Here is a 24,322-nt window from a genome sequence, read left to right as displayed (position 1 = left end):
GGTCTCAGAGCTTGCGAAATAAATCACGTTGTCTCCGACAAGAGACCTGGTGGCGGAAGGAGGCGGGTTCACACGCATCTTTTTATCCTGGGGGAGAGGACGGGAGGCCAGTAAAACAAAAAAACAAAAAAGCCCCGTGACTTTGGTGGGCTCTTGGACTCTTGGGAAGTTTTCCTCCCAGAAAAGCTGATCTTGCATCTTTTGCGTCCGGGAGCTTCTGCAAGCGATCCTCCAAAGAGCTCGATCTCTCGGCGCCTTGTGAGCTGCATTCTTCCAGATATTAGCCGAATTGATCCTAGCAATGCAGGCTTTGGCGCTCTGGCTGACCGTCGGCGTTCTCCAGCTGTTGTCAGCTGTCCACGGGGGACCCCAAAAACAACATTTTTTTGCGCCGAACATTACCTGGTCCCTGAGTAAGGTAAGTGGCAGCAGGGGTAATATGGCCTCGCTTCTACTACTGGCAAGATGGGTGGAAGAAGGAGAGGAATAGTTGTGGCTGATCCTTGAATGCGAAAGAGTAGGGGGCTTCCTGGGATAATGCATTTTTATTATTTTGACAAAGGTAACGATGAGTGGCGGCTGATCTGCACTCATGCATGAAGCTATATTGCAATAACACGCTAGTGGAGCCTTCTTTCTTTAACCTACCGGTAATCTTGTTAGAAATTGTAGGTATTCCCTTCCCCCCTTCAAAAATATTAATTATTATGCGCAAACCTCTCCTTGTTCATTGCAGTTTTATTTCATATTTTATCCTAGCTCTCTTTTATTCGTGTGAAAACTTAAGTCACAAACTATTTTTGAGCTGGGTATGTGTGTGATGGAATGGTCTAGGTGCCTTCTCATTTATTTATTATTATTTATTAATGGAATTTGCCCACTCCCAATGGACTCTGGGCGGCTTACAATCATAAAAACAAATATAAAGAACAGTTTAAAATTCCATTAAAAGAGTCATCTCATGTCTTACAGTGGCCGGAATTAAAGAGTATCATAATTCTATACACTTATTTTGAAAATCTGGGGTAGTTCTGAAGGATTTAATACTACAAGAGTAGTTGGTAATATGTTAGCTTGCCAATCTAGTTGGAAAACAAACAACAATGGGTTCCAAACAGTGAGACTATTATTATCAGGAGCCCACATCTGATTACTTTTTGTTGCTGTTAGCAGAAATTTAATGTTGTGTTTTTGCAGGCAGACCTTATGACTATGCATGTGATGATGTAGTTAATTCTTGCCATGAATGGAATGTGAATTTTAGGTGTATTAAAGCCCTTCTCATCGCTGCTACTGATATAAATCTTCCTGTTAGAAATTAATAGTAATACGCTCCAAGCATAATTAGTGGAATGCCCAAGGTCTCATCTTAATGGGAGGAGAAATGATTTCTGTCTAGTTGTGTATTTAAATCCAGGCTAAGGAAACAACTTCTGATAGTATACTTGGTCATATAGATTTGAATAAGAGCAAACAACAGGGGGTTAATCCTAATAATAATTATATTAATCTATGGTAGTAGATAGATAGATGGATAGATGGATAGATAGATAGAATCTTGCTCAAGGCTTTGTATTTGAATACAAATTTGAATAGTATTTCTCACACAAAATACAGTGGTACCTCTACTTAAGAACGCCTCTACTTAAGAACTTTTCTAGATAAGAACTGGGTGTTCAAGATTTTTTTGCCTCTTCTTAAGAACCATTTTCTACTTAAGAACCCGAGCACGGAAAGCTTTCCCAGGAAATTTAAGAGCGGCACAAATGCCTGGCCAGTTTCCTGCCATTCCCCCTTTAATCCCGGCCATCTTGAGCTTTTCTGGGCTGCCAGAGGAGCCTTTTGGTGGCGCTTAAGGAGTCTTTGGCAGTCCAGAGCGAACAAAGCATTTTTCTTTCTCTGGGCGCATGGAGAGGGAATAAACCTCTGCCAGTGCCAGAGAAAAGAAACACTCCCTTCGCTCTGGGCAGTGACTGTCCTCCTCTTTTTCCTCCTCCTCCTCCCACCCAAATTCCGAGCTTTTATTTCTTTCCTAATGCGTTTCCACACATTATTTGCTTTTACATTGATTCCTATGGGAAAATTTGCTTCTACTTACAAACTTTTCTACTTAAGAACCTGGTCACCGAACGAATTAAGTTTGTGAGTAGAGATACTACTGTATATGAAATTGTGATTTGCTGAGTCCCTATTCACCCTACTTTATTTAAAGGAGCAGCAAGATAAATATTTATTAATGTAAATATGTTTGACCTGGTCACTATCCTAAGGATCTTAGGGCAGGCTATATTAAATAGCCAGAACATAGGGCAATAAAATGAATATAAAAAATAAGCAATACCTAGTACAATAATAGGACTTTTTAAAATACTGGTATTTAAAAAATAAGGCTATGGTTATTAAATATTGCTGACCTTCAGCGAAGGGACAATCCAAAGTAGTTCAATGAACTTGTTGGGAGTAAGTAATGAGTAAGTTTGTGATATTGGCACAATGTGTCACATAAGATTCTGCTGTAAACTGAAATAGAGCATTATGTCATTCAGCCTAGGATTGTGTACAGACACTACCAGCAGATTTCCAGGTTTTACCTAATTGTACATGGGCACCTGCAGGGTAGTTCAGGACATTCTGCTTGTGAAGTACACTTTTTGGATGTTGCTACCACATCCTCCCATTGGACAATGACCCAGCTGTTGCTTCTCCCCCTTCCTCATTTCTGTTCCAGGAAAAATCCCCATTAGTTCCCTTGGTAGGGATGAGTCTTATAGGAGGAGGGGCAGTGTGAATCATCCAGGCCATGGTTGTCCCAAAGGTGCTTTTCAAAAGGCAACTGGACTTTCTTAGTTGTTTTCCTTGAAAATGTTCCTGAAGAACTGAAGAAGCTTCTTAGATGAGAAGTGAAATGTTTTCAAGGAAAAAACCTTAAGAAAATCCAGTTGCCTTTTGAAAAGAACCTTTGGGCTATATTGTGAGGGGAGGACGCACACTCAGAATTAAAGTTCAAAATACACACATATCCAATTTTAAAATAATGCTTTTCCAATTGAGGTGTTGGTTTTATAGCTATTTTTATGAGTAACATTACAGTGATGCAGTGATTGTAACATAGTCCTCCGAGAGGGGCAGCATACAAGTCCAATAAATAATAAATAAATAAATATGCCCTGAGAATAGAAGGTTGCTGGATCAAAATTGAGGAGTTTTTTTTTTAATTGACTATTTTTCTGAGTATCATATTGTTATTTTTCCAGATCCTTCAGAGTAGGGAAACTCAGAGTAGATGTAACCCTTTAATTTCAAATGACTGGGGAAAAGATGAACTGTGGAACTGATTTACAACCCTTAAGGAAAACTAGTTATGGTAGATTATTGGGAGGGGTGGGGAAATATTTGCCAGATTTTCAAACTGGCAGTCTTCTATTTATAATACATGTATACATGTATAAATAAATACTTTATTGTCATTGTATGTATATACACAGTATACCCATACAACAAAATTCACATGACACCTAAAGACCAGTCCCAACACACATAACAATTTAAAAAAACATGCCCTACCCACCACAAATTCCCCACCCTGAAACCCCCAAACATCTACACAACAGACCAAGTACAGTGGTACCTCAAGATACGAACCCCTCGTCTTACGAACAACTCGAACAACTTCAGAAAATTTTTGCCTCTTCTTACGAACTTTTTTTGAGTTACGAACCGGCGTTCGGAGACTGCTGGGAAGCCGCGCGGCTGTTTTAAAAGGTGACAGCCGGGCGGCGGGGCTTCCCAGAAGCCTCCCGAACGCCGGTTCGTAACTCGAACAAAGTTCGTAAGAAGAGGCAAAATTTTTCTGAACCCCGGGTTCGGTTCGGGAGGTTGCTGGGAAGCCCCCCAGCCCGGCTGTCACCTTTTAAAACAGCCGCACCGCTTCCCAGCTGTCTCCCGTCCTTTTTTTTCACACATAGGCATGTTTTCCAGCTGCTTTTCCCAAAGTAATATTTTCCCCTTTATTCTCTTTGAGTACTCCTGTCTGTTTGGCTAGTTTATTTGTTTGTTTGTTTTCCTATTTACTTACTGACTTTCTTACTTACTTACTCACGTATTCGATTTTTATGCCGCCCTTCTCCTTAGGGTGGTTTACAATATGTTAGCAATAGCACTTTTTAACAGAACCAGCATATTGCCCCCACAATCCAGGTCCTCATTTTACCCAACCTGGGTTCGGGGGGGCGCTGGGAAGCCCCCCAGGCCGGCTGCGACCTTTTAAAACATCCGCGCCGCTTCCCAGCTGTCTCCTGAAGCCGAACGCCAAAGCCGAACTTCCGCGTTCGGCGTTCGGAGACAGCTGGGAAGCCGCGCGGCTGTTTTAAAAGGTCGCAGCCGGCCTGGGGGTCTTCCCAGCACCCCCCGAACCCTGAACCCAGGTTCGGGGGGTGCTGGGAAGCCCCCCAGGCCGGCTGTCACCTTTTAAAACAGCCGCGCGGCTTCCCAGCAGTCGCCGAAAGCCGTTTTTTTGCGGGGGGGGGGGTTTGGTTGCACGGATTAATTGACTTTACATTGTTTCCTATGGGAAACAATGTTTCGTCTTACGAACCTTTCGTCATACGAACCTCCTCCTTGCACCAATTAAGTTCGTATCATGAGGTATTACTGTATTACTACCATTATTATAGTATTACTGATAAAAAATAACTCTAAAAGACAATAAGATCATGGTAACGATTGATGCAATTCAGGACTATTCCTATGTGAAGTAGCCATTAGACTTTTGGAAATAGTTTGCAAGGAAGTAAACTAGTAAATGAGCCGGGGTGGCGCAGCAGGTAGAGGGCTGTACTGCAGGCCACTGAAGCTGAATGTAGATCTGTAGGTCAGCGGTTCAAATCTCATCACCGTCTCAAGGTTGACTCAGCCTTCCATCCTTCCGAGGTGGGTAAAATGAGGACCTGGATTGTGGGGGCAATAGGCTGGCTCTGTTAAAAAGTGCTATTGCAAACATGTTGTAAGCCACCCTAAGGAGAAGGGTGGCATAAAAATGGAATAAGTGAGTAAGTAAGTAAGTGAGTAAGTAAATAAGTAAACAAACAAACAAACCAGCCAAACAGACAGGAGTACTCAAAGAGGATAAAGGGGAAAATATTACTTTGGGAAAAGCAGCTGGAAAACATGCCTGTGTGTGGAAAAAAAGTTATATTTCCTGTTTTCTACAAATGATTGCTGGTTGGTTCCGGAGACAATTGGTCAATAGGAATAAGTCCACCATCTTATTTCAGATGAACAGCTGTTGTTTTTGTCATTTTGTCATTTTACAAAACTTAAGGCACGGCATAGCATACAGATCTAATTTTCCATCTGCATTAATAATTCCTGGTGCAGTGGGATATATGAGACACTCATTACTTTTGGATACACGGTTCTGCTTTTTGAGGGGCGATTGGTTGACTGAATCAGTGCATGGGCCTAAATATCTTTTTTTACAAAACCGATTATTATTATTATTATTATTATTATTATTATTATTATTATTATTATTATTATTATTATTATTATTATAGTTGAAAGGGACCTTACAGGTCATCAACTTCAACCCGCTGCTTGAGCAGGAAATCCTACATTCCTAGTTTGGAATCTAATAAGATACCATAGCTTTCAAAATCATTTTTAATGTTACTCATAAAATGTTACATTCTAACTAAGGGGTTCTTGGTTCTTTCAAAGCTTAGTTGTTTTTAGAAAGACATTTCATTACCCAAAGTAGTTAACATCATCAGTGCTAGTAAGGTGCAGGATTTGCTCTCAGTTTATATTCTAATGATTTGCTCTGTCAGTGTTAATGGAAGTGGTCTTGAAGCCACTAGAATATAAACTGAGAGCAAATTCCACTCTTTGCTAGCACTGTTGATGTTACCCAATTTGGGTAAGTAAATGCATAAAGACAATCACGCTCAGAACATCAAGGACTCCCCATTTTACAAATACTCTCCTTTATTGGTATCTTGTAAATAATGTATTACATAGTGTGCCATAAATTACACCTGGTCAAATGAAGGAGAAGTTTTGCAACACTTTTAGAAAAAGTCTTTGCACAAGAATGCTGCGTTTGTTCAATAAGAAGCTTAATAATTAAACTGTAACCCTAATTCTCAAGAGACTTCTCTTTTTTAAAGATCTGTTTATATTTCGGCTTACCCAATAACACCTCATTGAGCAAGGGACACAATGATCCCCGTGAAGTTGTGAGGTGTGTCACGACTGTTACATACCCAGTCCAACATGTACAGACCTGAAGTGTTCTGTGATGAAATTGTTAACAGATTGTAGTGCTTTGCTTCTGTGCTAAAAGTGGTTTTCAACTGAGATTTTTCCAGTTGGAGCTTAAGGAGAGTCATCCTGTCTAACCAGCCCCTTGAAGGCTTTCCCTAAACAATAGAAAACTCCTACACAGAAAGCATTTCTCATTCAAAATTAAAAGTACTTGCCAATCCTGAACGGCTAGGCCGAATCCTGCATTTCCATAAGGAAGTCTAGGGACTTTGATGGCTTCTGCAGTGTCCAGTGACTGAGGCCATTGTACAGGTAGTGCTCAACTTACAACAGTTCATTTAGTGACCATCCAATTACAACGGCACTGAAAAATGTGACATGACCATTTTTCACAGTTCTGAGTTTTGTAGCGTCCTCCTGATCCTGTGATCAAAATTCAGCTATTTGGCAACTGGTTCATATTTATGACCGATCCTATGCCCCAAAGTCATACAATCACCTTTTGTGATCTCCTGGTCAGACCAAAGCAATGGGGAAGCCAGGTTCCCTTAACAATCAGGTTGCTAACTTAATCAACTGCAGTGATTCACTTAACAACTGTGGCAAGACAGGCCGTAGAGTGGGGCAAAACCCACTTAACAAATGTCACCATGAACAACATAATTTTGGGGCTCAATTGTGTTTGTAACTCCAGGACTGCCTGATAAATGCAAAGATAATTCTCCAGCAGGCAATAGAGTATTGAAATCCCAAGACCACCATAGGATGATATTGCAAAGAGCCACAGCAACATTTTAGCTTTGCTTCGTCCTATCTAGGGCTCTTCAGAAATGCTAATTATGCTTCTTGGCAATTATTGTCTCAATACATGCTGGAGGACATATTGAATGGGAAGTCTGTTCCAGTTCTCCCGCCTCTTCTCAACACGTTTGCCTTTTCCAAGTTTTGTTATAGGCCCTAGCTTGTACTTTGCTACTCAAAGAAAACAATAAGAACAAAAATGCTTTCTGGCTGTTGTCTTTTGAAGGCCATCTATGTAAATAGGTTTGATGCAGGGACCAAATGGAAATATAGGATTAACTTCAAAAGACAACAGCCAGAAGTCATAAATTTTTTTTGGTACCTCTTCTGGCTTCAAACAGAAAGTTTCTCATGATCTAATAGTCTTCCATATTAAAAATGCACAGAAAACTACATGTTTGGCAGTAGCTTAATCTAGAAATCTTGGAAAATAGCATTCCGATGTCTAAGTTTCAAAGAGTGGTGGAGCATGGGAGCCTTCAGAGAAAGTCTAGAGTTATCACGCAAGTTAAGATCTTACTGAATAAAAAAGAAGGAAATCTGCAAATAGGTCAAGTGCTAAGTGTTAAGACAGGCACAAAAGGTTATTTCAACCTCTTTCCCTTTTCCCTCTTAATTAAATTATGCATTTCAAGTTTTGTAACTATTATTTATTCTGTTAAGAAAAACATAATGCAGTTATTCTTATGCTGGGGTTTTCTAGATGTATTTGGTATGCATTGGCAATTTAGCCAGAGTTCCTCCACCAGATTGAGGAAGGTCTTTCTGTCATACTTGATGCACAATTTTAAATCTGGTCTTTCTTCACACGTTTAGGTACAAAACTTCGCATGGGAAAACTGTGGCCCTCCATCAGAACCTGCAATGATTAAGAGTCTATCTGTAAGTCCTGATCCAATTGCTGTTCCTGGAGATGTGACAGTTATTGCATCAGGGGCCAGCACTATACTCCTCTGTAGTCCTCTAAAGGTACGTGAAAGGTGATGGAACCAAACCAAACCATAAATGTTACTTGTATCTCTGATAATAGTACATTTGTTAAAATAAACATATTTATTTGGTGTCTTGAAGTGTAAACCAGACCAGATATAAGTTTGCACACTGTTTTATTTTTGTGGCAGCTCAACCTAGACATCAGTAAGTAGCCCTGTTACTTTTCAACTCCCTCCTTATTTTCTTTCCTAAATAAAGGCATCTTTGAGTAATGTTCAAATCTTGATGACTGAATCTATGCAAGTTTTCTGGGAACCTAAGACTGGCTACAAGAATGGTGGAAGGTCTTAAGCATAAAACGTATCAGGAAAGACTTAATGAATTCAATCTGTATAGTCTGGAGGACAGAGGGAAAAGGGGGGACATGATCGAAACATTTAAATATGTTAAAGGGTTAAATAAGGTTCAGGAGGGAAGTGTTTTTAATAGGAAAGTGAACACAAGAACAAGGGGACACAATTTGAAGTTAGTTGGGGGAAAGATCAAAAGCAACATGAGAAAATATTATTTTACTGAAAGAGTAGTAGATCCTTGGAACAAACTTCCAGCAGACGTGGTAGATAAATCCACAGTAACTGAATTTAAACATGCCTGGGATAAACATATATCCATCCTAAGATAAAATACAGGAAATAGTATAAGGGCAGACTAGATAAACCACGAGGTCTTTTTCTGCCGTCAGACTTCTATGTTTCTATGTTTCTAATAGAAAGCTGCCTTCTGGGGTTTTTTTCTTTTCATCTTTCCAGTCCACTCAGCTGCTCTGTCATTCTCAGCTGATGCTCCATCAAAGCATCAACCCTGGCAGGCTCATGCTTAGTTTCCAAGATAACTCTCAATCATCTTAGTGCTGCCTCTTACTAAAACCCTTTTGCCTCCTAATTGTTGTCCTAGAAAGACATTTCCTCCAGTTGACTAGGAGTGAATAGTTTGTAGACCCAAGGCTCCTTTCCAGATTTTAGCAGTGTAATTATTTGAAAAATGGTGCTGCACTTTCTGCCCATGTTAAGTCAGAAAACGCAGGGAAGCTATCTGCCCTTAAAAAGGTCAGACACCATTAAAAATGACTCAGAACAACATAAAAATAACACTCCCCTAATATGGAAAATATTAGCCCTGCATTTTGCATAATTTCCCCACTTCATATTTTCAGTTCCTTTTAACTAAAAAATTAGCCATCCAAATAGAACAAGAAAAGGGGTACTTGAAACAAGCTTGAGTGTTTCTCAACTTTGGCAACTTTTGTACTTTAATAGTATCAACTTCAACTTCCCATGCTGGCTTTGCAATTCTGGGAGTTAGTCCACACATCTTAAAGTGCTCGAAGTTGAGAAATTTCTTGAACTAATTCATAGCATTGAATGGCCTGTAACATCATTGGAACATGTGTGGTTTTGACCCCACTTATGTTGTATTGTGATACTGATTGTTTCAGCATATAGTGTGTAGTGTTATTGGCTAGTTTCGTTTATACGCTTTTATCCTATGTAAGGTATTTGGGAGTTAGGTCGCTGCATAAAGCATTAAAAAATAAATAAAAATGGATTCAGGCTTATGTTCTCCTATTAAACAAGTACAGGTAGTCCTTGACATACAACCACAATTGAGCCCAGAATTTATGTTGCTAAGTGAGAAATTTGTTAAGTGAGTTTGGCTTCATTTTATGACTCTTTTTGCCACATTTGTTAAGTGAATCAGAGCAGGTGTTAAATTAGAAACACAGCTCAATTAATAAACACATTTGTTAAGTGAATCTGGCTTCCCCATGGGCTTTGCTTGTCAGAAGGTCTCTGCAACCATCATAAATACGAATCAGTTGCCAAATATCTGAATGTAAATACTGCGACCATGAGGATGCTGCAATGGTTGTAAGTGTGAAATATATTCGGAACTCACATATTTCAGTGCTCTTGTAACTTTGAACAATCACTAAATGAACTGTTGTAAGTCTATAGCTACCTGTACTTACCATATTTTCCGGATTATAAGATGCACTGGAGTATAAGACACACCAACATTTCAAAGAGGTAAGTAAGAAAAAAAATATTTGCCCTCCCCCAGCAGCACTTTGCTGACCTCCCAAAACCTCTGCGTACCCCATTCAAAAATGGGGGCACTTCTACTTTCCCCCAGCTCTTAGGAGCACTCTGCAGATCTCACAAGCTCTCTCTACACCCATTTCTGCGTGAGGTAGGGCTTTGGGAGACCCAAAATTGCTGTATTTGGTGTATAAGACGCACTTACCCTCTTTTAGGGAGGGAAAAATTGTGTCTTATACTCCAAAAAAATACAGTATCCATGTCACGGTCTAGCCTCAGCCATATTTCTAAGGGATAATAATAAAATCAGGAGACATCAATAATTTCGTATATAGAATGATGTCAGCCTTCAAAGACTCTAAAGGCTTCAGATAAAATCCATAGAGTAATATAATGAAAACTGCCTTGTGTTATTGATTGTACTGATAGAACCTACCTAGGTTGTATGCAAAACCTTATGAGTCTTGAATAATTATGTATGTATGAGTCTTTTGAGCCCCAGGCCTGAGAATGTGGGTTGTGATTTAGTTCAGATGTTGTATGCTGCTTTCTTATTACTTTGTCCTGTTCTCAAGTCTTTTCCTGTCTTACTGGTTTCTGGATTGTTCTGTTACTGGTTCTCACCACAGCTGTCCTCATTCTAGCACCATTTAAAAAAAAATCTAGTGCTGTTTTTCCTGTTTGGGATTTCAGGCAGTGAGATAGGGATATCAGATAAAATAGAATGATTTTGTGGATTTTGTGTGGTTGGGTAATCTCCAGGATGGTTTCTGAGCCACCTGTAGTGTTGCAACCCTTCCTTTTTCCTCATATGGACTTCAGAGTGAATCAGCTGATAGGTCACTGGCTTTTCCTGCTGTATAATCATAAGGTAGCATTAAACATGGAATCCTTTCAGATATAATACTATGATTTGTTCCTTAACATCAATTGTGGTTGATTCAACATGGCAACCGAGGTTTGCTTCTAACTAGAAAATGGTGACATGATATGTCTTTTTTTTTTAAAAAATAAATTTTTATTGATTTTATAGGTTTACAAAAAACAAACATATAACAGTGCACAGTGCATGTGCCCATCACCAAACAACACACACACCCCGTCACCCCCACCACCCCTATAGGAGGATTCAAAGACTTTTAAGTTATTTGTCTATCTATTGATCCTTGGCTCTATCTTGAACGCTTTTTTACTAAAAGAGTGATTGTAATTTATTTTTCGTATTTACATCACAGATTCTACTTAACATATAATCTTTTACCTTGTTCCATCGCACCATCAGCTTCTCTAGTTTATTCTCATCAAAATTATTTAATCTTATTTCCATAATTTCAAAATGTATGTAATCCACCATGTACCAGTACCAATTTTGTAGTGTCCATTTTGTAGAGTCTTTCCATCCTAATACTATCACCGCTTGAGCACTTTCCAATGCTACAGTTTTAATTTCTTTAGATTCTCCTAGTTCCCTATATTTAATTAAGATTGCTGTTTCTTTTGTAATGGTGACATGATATGTCATGTATGTTTATATGTTCAAGGTTGTTTTCAAACCTCAATCGTCTACATTTTGCTCCAAGCTGCTTCTTTTTTTAAAAGAAAGTGAGAGAAGAAGATATTCCTCATATGTGGCCGGCAGCACATGCTTGGATGTAGGACTTGCATTTGTCTTGAGTGTGGGCCTACAGGTTCTCTTAATATTTATGCGAGAGTACATTGCTCTTGATAGCAATGCCTGAAAAATTACCCATTGTAAACTTAACACCTTTCAATAGGAAACTCTGAGAAGTTGGATCTAGTTTAAAATTTTAGAAGCCACGTAGAGTCTTGTGAAAATGGATCCGCAGTCTGCATTGGTTGCCGATCAATTTCCGGTCACAATTCAAAGTGTTGGTTATGACCTATAAAGCCCTTCATGGCATCGGACCAGAATATCTCCGGGACCGCCTTCTGCCGCACGAATCCCAGTGACCAATTAGGTCCCACAGAGTTGGCCTTCTCTGGGTCCCATCGACTAAACAATGTTGTCTGGCGGGTCCCAGGGAAAGAGCCTTCTCTGTGGCGGCCCCGACTCTCTGGAACCAGCTCCCCCCGGAGATTAGAACTGCCCCCACCCTCCTTACCTTCCGTAAACTCCTTAAAACTCACCTTTGCTGTCAGGCATGGGGGAATTGAGGCATTCCCGCCCTCCCCCGGGCCTATACAATTTATGTATGGTATGTCTGTGTGTATGTCTGGTTTAATAATGGGTTTTTTTAATGTTTTTTAAAAATTTATTAGATTTGTTATGAATTGTTCTATTGTATGTGTGAGCCGCCCCGAGTCTACGAAGAGGGGCGGCATACAAATCTAATAAATAAATAGATAAATAAATAAATAAATAAATCAAATCAATCATAAGTACAAAATCCGTCATAAGACGTTCAGTGTGTTGCCTCTGAAAATTTCATTTTATTCATTTATTTGGGGGCTGTATCCTATGCTGAATTTCTCCACTTATGCAGAAAGATTTTATCCAGGGCTGAAGTTTGCTTCCTGGCCATGGCACTTTGCAGGGACTGCGTGCCCAAATCCATTCAGTCCAATTCCCACATCACTTTGCACCTTAAGAGCACAAAACTGTGTGGAAATTCTCACTACAATTCATAATACTTTCCACAAACATTCCCATATGTCTTTGGGCCAAAACCAAGATGTTTAATCCTTTTTCTTGAGAGAGAGAGAGAGAGAGAGAGAAAGAGAGAAAGAAAGAAATACTATAATGCAAAATTTCAAAAAGTGTAACTTGGTAGTCCAGAGATTATTGATTAGGGTGATTATTAAAAATGATGCTCAGGAACAATGAAACCCTCATCTCTCCTTGTGGAAGTATATTTCCTTCGGGCATGTTCCTCAAGAGCATTTCATTTCAACTGCCAGCTACTCAGAAGTTGTTAAAAGCCAGTTTGCTGATGTCTTCAAATACAGCCACACTGCTGGAAAAAGATGAGCCTGTTAGTACTTCCTCTAGCTAACAGCAGGAAAATCCAAAGGCATTCAACCAATGCCCTGTGAATGCCCATCTATGTGTTCATTTCACAGTCTGATGGTTTCTCACCTAGCCCAACTAGATATTATGGTCGGTGGATGTTGCAAACCACAAAGTCACTGTTCCCTTTGCTGTATTTTAAATTTCTGGGAAATAGTAGCGTCTTAGAGAACCCTGGTTGACCTCTGCGAGGACGAGGAAGGGTAAAGTCATAGCCAGAATGATTCAATAATTCTCTTCCTCCCTCCCTCCCCCCTCTCTCTGTCTCTCTCATACAAACAGACACACAACACACAGAGTGAGAAGTGAATCCATACCAGTTCTTCCCAACTTCCAACTCCTTTCAGCTGTGGTTTGGGAGGTACTGGTAATGAGCTAGAGATAAATTGTATCTGCTTATAAATAGAGATGATGGTGTGGGAGAAATTGGGCCAATTTGAGAGCAGTGGCCAGACCACATGTCGAAGGGAGATAATCTCTTACATGGGGGGGGGAGGGGGAGCAGTGTTTCAGCTGTTCTCAGAAGCATTGTGAAAAACGGCAAATATCTGAGACCTTTGATACCACACAAGCTGACCTGCCTTGTGAGCACTTGTTATGTGAATACTTACCATCCTTTTGGATGGGGAGGTGGCCATCCGGTCAGAGCCCAGAAGCCTAGTTAGGGGAGGTGTTGTTGTTTTTTTTGCATGCTTGGCCACTTTGTGTTTTTAAACTGTGCTTTTGATGTCTTTTTCTTCGGAGAATCAGCACAGAGCAATGGCATTGTGACTTTTATTTGTGTCTTGTGTTTGTGTCACTCTACAGTTGTTATTCAGTGTTGTGGTTATCTCTGGCCCAGCTCCTGCCCCAAGGACTGTGGATGTGGGGGAGACATCCACATGCTGCAGGCCTGTTTCCCCCCCCCCCCGATGGAAGCTGATGATGAAGGCTCCTCTGACCAAGAAGACATGAGTGACAGGGAGGAGGAGAGTGTGGCAGACAGCTCAGAAGGAGATCAATTATCTAGCTCCTCCTTGCATTCAGAACAAGAGTTAATGATACAGCCACGCATGCGGAGAGCGATGCATAGGCAACAACAACTGAGAGATTATTATCAACGAAAATGAGGCCACCTGTGGTTGGGTGGGGCTGTGGTAATTAGTGAGGATGCTATAAATAGCAGCCTGTGGGTTTGGCCATTGTGGAGGATTATCTGATCCTTGTGTTTCATGACTGTTTTACTTTGACTTTTTGTGTGCTGATTTTTCCCTGCTTTGAAACTAAACCAGAGCAAAGTGTGTTTCACTTTGTGAAAGAAGGACTTTGAATTGCCTCACAGCTGCAAGCTAAGTATCACAGGACTGATAAGGGACTTGTATAAATTACCACTTTATTTGGAGACCAGTGCTCTTTGCTATAACAAAAGAGGGCTTAGTTTAAGTGAATTTTCATTATGAAGAACATTGTTTTGAATTTTCAAACGTATGTGTGTGTCTGAAATTTGTACCTGTGAATTTTTGGGAGGATTCTACCAGAGAGCCCGACAGAACATTCAGTGTCCAACTTTTTGTGATCCCATGAACCACAGCACACCGGGTTGCCCTGTCCTGCACTGTCTCCTGGAGTTAGCCCAAATTCATGTTCATTGTGTCAATGTTATAATTTAACTATCTCCCAGGAGAAGGGCAGCATAGAAATTTGATTGATTGATTGAACGAATAAATGAATGAATGAATAAATAAATAAATAAACAAACAAACAAATAAATAAATAAATAAATAAATATCTCATCCTCTGCCATCCCCTTCTTTTGCCTTCAGTCTTTCCCAACATCAGGGTCTTTTTTGCAATAAGTCCTCTCTTCTTTGGTGACCAAGTTGTTTTGAATTTCAGCTTCCGTATCTATCCCTCCAAAGGACAGTAGGGGTTGATTTCCTTTAGGAACTCTAGAGCAAGGGTGTCAAACTCACGCCCCGCGAGCCAGATGTGAGTCATGCGCTGGCCACACCCACACCCCCATTTAGAAAAGGGGGGGAGTCACAATACACCATGTGATGACGTGACGATCGGAGTTTGACATCCCTGCTCTAGAGAGAATATTCACAGGCAAAAAAGGAATGGGAACAAGTGGCTAGGAAAGTAGTTATATTTTGACATTAGCTGATACTTTGCAGGGGTGTCAAACTTATGGCAGCATCATGTCACATTTGTGACTTTTTCTCCCTTCCATGAACTGGGTATGGGCATGGCCAGTGTGACAGACATCTGGCTCACGGCCCGTGAGTTTGACACCTCTGTGTTAGAGGATAGTGTTTCAGCTATTAGCCAGGCAAGGTTGGCATGTTAACATAAAACCTTTGGAAAGCACCAGATTGGAGAAAACAGCATTCTGCACTAAAAACAAATGGGGAAACTGTGGAAGAACCTTGCAGAATTTATATGGCTCTCTACTGCTCAGAGGTTGGTAACTTATGATACATGAGAACCAAAGAGCTGCCTTGCTTAATTAAAGTAAAAGTTGCATCTGGCTGTCATTGGGTTTCCCATCTGGTCATTAGGTTGATATCACGGGTGCCCACTTGATTATAGCTTAACATTAGAGTGTGTGTTTTGCTTATTAATGCTCCTTACAGAATGATATTGTCGCCCTCCCTTTTAACTCCTGTAATGTTGGATAATTTCATGGAGACTAAACCCTGTCCATGGACATGCTCTTGTAATTAAGTAATGTTTTCCCAAATGGGTTTTTTGTCCCAAGATGAACAGAAAAATAAAATGGCAACCTCCAATTGCAGCTCCCAGCTCAGTTAATTGGGCATCCTTTGTCTAAAAGGTGACAGTGGTAGAAGGAAAAGGAGCTTTTTCTGGGGGTGAGGATTACACCTCTTTCAAGGTGTGTCTCCCTGATATTTATCTTCTCCCAGGTAAGGTGGGGTCCTGAATTTAGCTCCTCACTCCTGCATTTAAAGATGAATCAGGCTTATTGCTTTATTTCCTCCATGCAAGTAGCCTGAACAGTGATAGACATTCAAAGAATTGACTGTGCAATCACTGATTTCTCAAGTTCTGCCGCACGAATCCCAGCGACCGATTAGGTCCCACAGAGTGGGCCTCCTCCGGGTCCCGTCAACTAAACAATGCCGGTTGGCGGGCCCCAGGGGGAGAGCCTTCTCTGTGGCGGCACCGGCTCTCTGGAACCAACTCCCCCCGGAGATCAGGACTGCCCCTACTCTTCCTGCCTTCCGTAAACTCCTCAAAACCCACCTTTGCCGTCAGGCATGGGGAAACTAAACATCTTCCCCTGGGCACGTTGAATTTATATATGGTATGCTTGTGTGTGTGTGTATGTTAGTATAGGGGGTTTTCTTAAATTTATAATATTTTAATTAATTGGATTAATGTATTGGATTGTCTTTTCACTTGTTGTGAGCCGCCCCGAGTTTTCGGAGAGGGGCGGCATACAAATCCAAATAATAAAAATAAATAATAAAAAATAAAAAAATATTGGGTGGCATGGGGGAGAAACACCAGGTTGTATTAATGACAGGAAGAAATTTTCAGACAGAATATTAATATTCACGTCTAATTCCAGGCAACAGTCATACTGGAGAAGAAGCTTGGAGATATATGGTTAAAAATCCCTTGTGTGGATGAACTTGGGAGCTGCACCTATGAGGATACTTGCGCCTTGCTGGACAGCCTCATCCCTCCAGGCCAGCCATGTCCAGAGCCATTGCAAAGTTACGGCATTCCATGTCACTGCCCATTCAAAGCGGTAAGCCCTCTTTCTCCTTTTGTTTTCTAGTTTTGGAAAAGCAGCAACAAAACCCTTTGGGCATCGGCAGCTCCTTATACTCCTCTCCCCGTAAAGCTGTGCACCTCCAATAATGGTGCGCCTCCATTCATGCAGCTTTGTCCAGAAATGGATGATAGGCTTACCAGAATTTTCAGCTATGGTCAAATCTGTTTTACGATTGTTTTTTGTTTTTTTTTTACTATTTACATAACCTCAGCCTTATGATTACAAAAGGAATACATTCGGGTAGCCCGTAATGCAGTCCGTCTCTGTGAAAACTTATCAATTAAATAAATAATGATGCATTAAAATAAAGGCATGAATTTGCAAATAGAACTAGGCATCTTTCAAAGAGGAATCTCGATTTTCTGTGAAAGCATATGGCTTGCTATAGAAAGATAGACCACAAAATGCAATCCTTGTGCAGGTTTTCCAGAACTCCTTATTTTGCCCCATTTCAACCCAATTCTGTTTCTCTTTGCCATTCTGTCAGTGTTAATTTCCAAATTCCTTTTTCAAATCTGTTTTTATCAATCCACCTTGTCATGTAATGCTTTTTCTCAGAGGAGCTAGGCAGCAGCTTGGACTATAGAAGATTTGCTGGATAGTAGTTGACTATCCACAACTGCTTCTAGAACTTGAATATCAGTATAGAGATGAAACTCAAAAAATTAGAATATAGTGCAAAAGTTCATTTATTTCAGTGATGCAACTTAAAAGGTAAAACGTAATATATGAGACAGACTCATTACATGTCAGATGACCAAGCTGGCAGATGCCACCAAGCTGGCAGAAGCGGCCAACACCCCAGAGGATAGGCTCAGGATACAGAGGGATCTAGATAGACTAGTGCAATGGGCCCAAACAAACAAAATGAAGTTCAATGCAAAGAAAAGTAGGATCCTATACCTAGGTAAGAAAAACCCAAAACACACATACAAACTGGGAGAAAACACTCTCAACAGCAGTGAATGTGAGATAGATCTTGGAGCCCTAGTGCACAACAAACTAAACATGAGCCAACAATGTGCAGCGGTGGCTAAAAAAGCCAACACAATCTTAAGCTGCATAAACAGAGGAACACACTCCAAGACAAGGGAGGTGCTAATACCATTCTATAATGCCCTGGTTAGACCACACCTAGAGTACTGCATTCAGTTTTGGTCCTCACACTACAAAAGAGACATTGATATTCTAGAAAAAGTGCAGAAGAGAGCAACCAGAATGATAAAGGGACTAAAAACTAAAACATACAAGGAAAGATTGCAGGAATTGGACATGGATAGTCTAGCAAAGAGGAAGTCCAGGGGGAACATGGTAGCAGTCTACAAATACTTGAGAGGCTGCCACAGGGAGGAGGGGAACACATTATTTCCCAAAACACCAGAGAGCCAGACAGGGATGAACAGTTGGAAGCTGCCCAAGGACAGATTCAACATGGAAATAAGGAGGAACTTTCTGAAGGTGAGAGTGATCAACCAGTAGAACGGCTTGCCCGCAGAGGTGGTGAACACTCCCAACACTAGTGACCTTCAAGAAAAGACTGGACTGCTATTGGATTAGCGTGATGTAGGGTCTCCTGCACCAGCAGGGGGTTGGACTAGATGACCTGGAAGGTCTGTTCCAACTCTAATAATAAATAAACATGCAAGGCAAGATAGTTCAAGCTGTGATTTGTCATAATTGTGATGATTATGGGGTACAGCTCAGGAAAACCCCAAATCCACAATATCAGAAAATTGGAATTTTACATGCAATCAATAAAACAAGACTGTGGAAATTACACATTGGACTTCAAGCATCTTGCAGTGTGTGCCTCTCCATTCTTCCTCCATACTCTGGGTCCTTGCTTTCCAAATGAGATGCAAGTGTTTCCACAGTTTTTGTTGATTTGGGGAGCCATGTCGTCTGCTGGTGTTGGTCCACTGCTTCATTAAATCCAGGGTCAATACAACTGTCTACCAGGAGATTTTGGACTTGGGACCTGCCCACACTGCCAAAAGCACCAAAACCTGGTTCAATGACCGTGGGATTACTGTGCCTGATTAGCCAACAAATTCACCTGACTTGGACCCCATAGAGAATCTAAGGGGCATTGCCAAGAGGAAGATGAGAGACATGAGACCGAACAATGCAAAAGAGGTGAAGGCCACTATTGAAACATCTTGGTCTTTCATAACACCTCAACAATGCCATGGCTGATAGCTTCCATGCCACACTGCATTGAGGCAGTAACTGCTGCAAAAGTGGCCCAAACCAAATACATACGCATGCTTATACTTTTCAGAGCTCCGATATTGTTCTATGTACAATCCTTGTTTTATTGATCGCATGTAATACTCTAATTTTCTGTGATGGTGGATTTGGGGTTTTCATGAGCTGTATCCTATAATCATCACAATTATGACAAATCATAGCTTGAACTATGGGGGTTAATATTTATTTTGTTGTGAGCCGCCCTGAGTCCTTTGTGATTGGGTGGCATAGAAGTTAAATTAAATAAATAAATGTAAAGAGTCTCTCTCATATATTATGCTTCATCTTTTAAGTTGAATTATTGAAATAAATGAACTTTTGGACGATATTCTAATTTTTTGAGTTTCACCTGTAGTAGCAGGCAGTAGAATTTTCCATAGTGGGTTATGTGCGAGCATAGTTTTGTTTAAGCAATTTGCATTGGTCTTTTACTGAGTACACTCAAGAGCTATTTCAGTAGTTAATCCTGTAAATGCTTCCTCATTTCTGTTCCTGTTTTAAAAAGATAGCCCTGATGTGGTTTATTGGTACTGAAACTGTACTGATAGACAGGGAAAGGCAACTTATATCAAATTATGTAGACTGATGGGATGGTTTGTCTTTCTTCTTTTCAGGGCACCTACAGCCTTCCTTCCTCTGAATTCTTCATACCCAACATGGATTTGCCTTCTTTCCTCACCAATGGAGACTACAGGATGAGAGTTGTGCTGAGCAACGGGGACCAAGAGATGGCCTGCACTAAGCTGGCCTTCTCCTTGCAGTCAGAGAGACGGTGGCTACACTGAGTCTTAGCGTCCAGTGCCATGCTTCTTCCAGCTTGTTTTCTATCCTGTTATGACTAACATGAAGAGTTGCTTTGCAGCATTTAAAGAGGAAGGGTTACAGTTACTATTTTAGTGACTGCTGTTGATTACCGGGAGCACCGATTGGAGAATCCAAGGGAAGGATGCTCCTTATTTCCCTATCCAAAACGTATTAAGGACCAGGTTCTACAAATTATAGCAAAGGGAATCTGCACACATTAAGCCTAAACTATGTTTAGCTGGCAGACACATTGAAGGATTCCCTCATTAGATTCCCCTTCATTCCAGAGGCTTAAATAGTAGATAGAGGCCTCTTCAAGCCATGAGGTAGTGGAAGTGCATTGATGATAGAATAATGTGAGCAAGGTATCAAAAAAACCCCAAAACCCTGAAGAAATTACATTTTCTACTTTGTGGATGCTCCTTCAGTCTACCCAGATTTGGGTATACCTCTCTGACACTTTACAGAACCTATGTGGAGTGTCTCTTTCAGTATACCAGAAATGTCTTTTTTTATTTTTAGGAATGGACAGTTTCCAAATGATACCGTGTGCAACTCAACTTTTTTATCCTGAGATGACCTTTGTGAGAGAGTTAGGAAAAATACTGAGAAAATCAGGATTGTGCCCTGCCCTTTTTTTTGCAATACATTCCACTGACAACCTCTTATTAAGTGGTACATTTTATTAGCTAGTATTATCTACTGCATAATACTATTATCCTCTTGTTCATAAGCTTAATGTTTTCTTGTGGAGGTGAGTCACAGCAACCATGAAAATAAAAGCATTTTTTTAAAAGTGAGCAGTTCCCACTTTTATATAAGAATGCACTAACTCTTCTTTTTAAGAAAACTACCGTAAGTGCTTACAGAGGGTATTCCTGGGCAAAGCAGCACATATTTCTCTAAATGAGCATTTCTCTTTTCGTTTGAAGACTGATTCTCTTGTTCCTAAGAAACTTGTTCCACTTACTAACAAGTGTCTTAGAACCAACGATTATTTTCTAACATATTATACCTCCTATGCATTAAATAAAATTAATCACTAATTGGAGAGCAAATTAACAGATAATCAAATAATTCAAAACATCAATTAAATGGGATATTGTGCCATAATTTGAATGTTAAGTATAAACCTGACACATCACGGAGTGATGAGGGATTCTACTTATCACCAGCTTGTTAGAGACAGAACCTATTTTGGACTGAGAAGGAATGGTTTGATTGAGGATCCCTAGCTGGTTTTCACATCTAATGGGAACTTGGTTTCCCATTTCTGTTCTAGCACCTTAGTGGTCTACCATACAAGCTCTCAGAATGTCTTCTAGATATTTTGGGCTACTGCTCTAGAGATGGACTCTTTGTAGTTGCCTAAAGATTTCTACGGTATATGATTGATTCCAGCAATAATAGAAAATTATTGTGTGTCCTTGCAACTTTCTGGGGTTCTGTTTTACTTCCCAGTCTAACATATAGTTCTGAGGTTCCCTTGGACATCTTCCATCCACGTATATTAGATCTGATAAGAGCTTAGCTTTTTGAAGTTAGCCATAGCCAATTTGGTACAATGCAGATAATCCTTGCTCCTGACCATGCTAGCTAGTGCTTAAAGTGCATTCATGCAAACAATCCAGAAAATAATCCTTGCCCTTATAGCTCTGAATTAGGAATTAGGCTTGGCAGGAGTTAATTGCTTGATTTAAAAATTACAGAACCTTTCTCCCAACTGCAAGAAATAACCTTGGATGTATTCTGTTGATTTTGTCCACTGAGCAATAAGAGGCTTAGCTTCTACACCTTCATTTCTGCGCAGAAATGTATATTTTGATGCTATTGCTTTTAACGACATTAACAGAAATCTGGCTCTCAAGTATTGTTTCATTTAATTTTTGTTGTTGCATGTGATTTGATGGCATTCCACGGAGTCTAAAAGGATAGGCTAAAATGTTATTCCGTTAAAATAGTTTTGTATTCTATTATTTGGCTTCCTAAATCTTCCATCTACACAATATGCTTTTTGATCATATATCCACTATGTACAATATGTTCCATGTTTACCTGAATTCTAATAAAAGTTATGTCATGAGCAGGAAAAATTTGGCACACTTTATGCTGGAGTAGCTATTCAAACTCTACATAGAGAACTTCTGTTGCTTAATCTTGAGTAAATTTTACATGAAATTTCAAAGAAAGAGTCTGGGAAAATGACGGAGCTGCAAGAGTTTATTTATATTTTTGCATGTAGCAATGCAGTGATTTCCTCTTGTATCTAAATCACACATGTTAAAAAAGACTATTGCCTTCAAACCATGCAATTTTCTTGTATTTCTATTTTAATTGACAGAGCTATGGAATGGCTATATGACTAAAAAATTTTAGTAAACTACTATTACAACTTTGTACAGCAAAGGCATTGCAAAAAACCATGAAAAAATAATTGCTACAATATATTTGAGTGTTATAATAATAAGGAAGCAGTTTACATGCTTCTTGTATATCTTGTTAAAACAAACTATTTTTCACTGAGGATGGGCTTTCTTAATTTCTGTAATAATCATACTTAAATCCCAATCTTGATTTAGAGAGCTATGTGACATGAACAATACTATTTTTTCCTGAATGGAACAATGGGAATTCAAAATAAACCTTTTTGTTTTATAATAAAGACATGCAATTAATTCAAACCATTCCTGTAAAAATGCAATTCAAATGCTCATAAATTGAAATGAAAATGACCACATACAGTGATTGAATGGAGGAAAAAAAGGCCATCTTTACACCTTTTAATACCTTTATAGCACATTTTTGCTTCTGAGCATTGTAAATGTGAAGAGCACATCTTCATGTTGTCATGATAAGTAATGTGGGAGGTAGATCATACAAAATTTATCTGAAATATCTTTGGTAACATTTTGGTCACAAACCTAATTTTTAGCAATAATTCAGAAACAATCTGCCACAACTGTTTTATGCAGAATTCTCCCCTCCCCAGTCTAGCCTATATCCCCATGATTTCCTGGTAATCTTCCATTTAAAAACTTTCTGGTCCAATTCTCTTTAAGCTTTTTAAGAGCAGCCAAGGTTGGTCAGGTGCTGCAATCAGCTGTGAGCCACACACATATTTTTTTGCACTACTGGGTAATGTTGCTGACATTTTACTATTTCAGTTTAAGTATTTTTTTTAATAGACCTGTGATAATCAGGCAACAAATTGTAACAATTTGTTATGGCACAATGATTCATAGCTAGGAAAACTCTTATCTGGATTTTAAAAACATTCAGTTACTAAAAATATTAGGAAAAAAACCCTAGATTTTGTTTTCGGTTTTGTTTATTGAAAATGAATATTAATACAGTATATAAGAAAAACATGATATCGCCTTTTAAGGTATTTTTATTGCATAAACAGGCATAGTACAAAACACATTCCTAACCATTATTTTACATCCATTCTACGTATTTTATTAAAGTGACGATGGTAGTTAGTAAAAAAAACCAACCATATAAAATTACAGTATTTTTCGCTCAATAAGATGCACTTGACCATAAGACGCACCTTGGTTTTGTTCTGTCCCAGCGATAAGCCTCCCAACAATTAGGCCCACACACATTGGTTTTACAAGATTTAAGCATGTAATTCTAACATTTTAGGAGCAGAAAGATTTAGATTTAGAAATCTAGCAACGAAGCAAAAAATAAGTCTGTTTGGTGCCAGCTGCTAATTAAAGTCCAAAACAGAAACCAAAACTCAGAGATACAGTATTTTCTTTGATCACAAAGCTCTCATTAACCGACTCGTTCTGAGTTGGCAGAAAGATTGGAGATAATGAGCCCAGTTCCCCAGTTCATAATTCATTATTGAAATAATAATATTACAAGAGGGAAATCTCAGTGGACATCTGGAACATAACGAAAGTTGATTTCCACACTGAAGCATCACACAGAGACCTCTTGTTGCAAAGCCACTCTTGCCTTCTGGCAACTCTGTGTACCCTAGCATCAAGAAGAGGCTTCTCCTGAATCACTCATGTACACCTTAGCCAGCCCTGGTTGGCTTTCAGTTTCTGACACCACATCTTCTCTGATTCCCTCGCTCCCACTTGGGTGCCAGGTACACGGGCCTATGGTACCAGGCCACAACCATCTCTCGGTCCTCGGGATCCGTGACCAGCTGACCAACAGGTTTAGAAGAGGAAAAAAAATATTCTGAACCAAATGGTGTACTAATATATTTAATAAAATATAGGAGAATATTTCAACCATGTAAAGTGGACAACGGTATTAAGAACCATATATTATTACTGTCATTAACAAATGAGAGAATTTAAGGTTCAAATACTCTTTTACTTTTTTAGAAACCCC

General features: G+C 39.7%; 1 protein-coding gene across 1 annotated transcript; it reads left to right on the top strand.

The window, feature by feature from the left end:
- GM2A (ganglioside GM2 activator) lies at window positions 1–22,056 on the top strand. The gene is made up of 4 exons (XM_070739055.1): window positions 1–418; window positions 7,882–8,034; window positions 16,700–16,882; window positions 19,774–22,056. Exons 1-4 carry the CDS (start codon window positions 302–304, stop codon window positions 19,942–19,944), a joined length of 624 nt encoding a protein of 207 aa, XP_070595156.1. The 5' UTR covers window positions 1–301; the 3' UTR covers window positions 19,945–22,056.
- The last annotated feature ends 2,266 nt before the right edge of the window (window positions 22,057–24,322 follow it).

The sequence above is a fragment of the Erythrolamprus reginae genome, chromosome 2 (genome assembly GCF_031021105.1).
Source record: "Erythrolamprus reginae isolate rEryReg1 chromosome 2, rEryReg1.hap1, whole genome shotgun sequence".
In the NCBI taxonomy this organism is placed as follows: Eukaryota; Metazoa; Chordata; class Lepidosauria; order Squamata; family Dipsadidae; genus Erythrolamprus; species Erythrolamprus reginae.
Note: the sequence above shows the minus strand (reverse complement) of the source record. Positions and strands in the feature narration are given on the sequence as shown.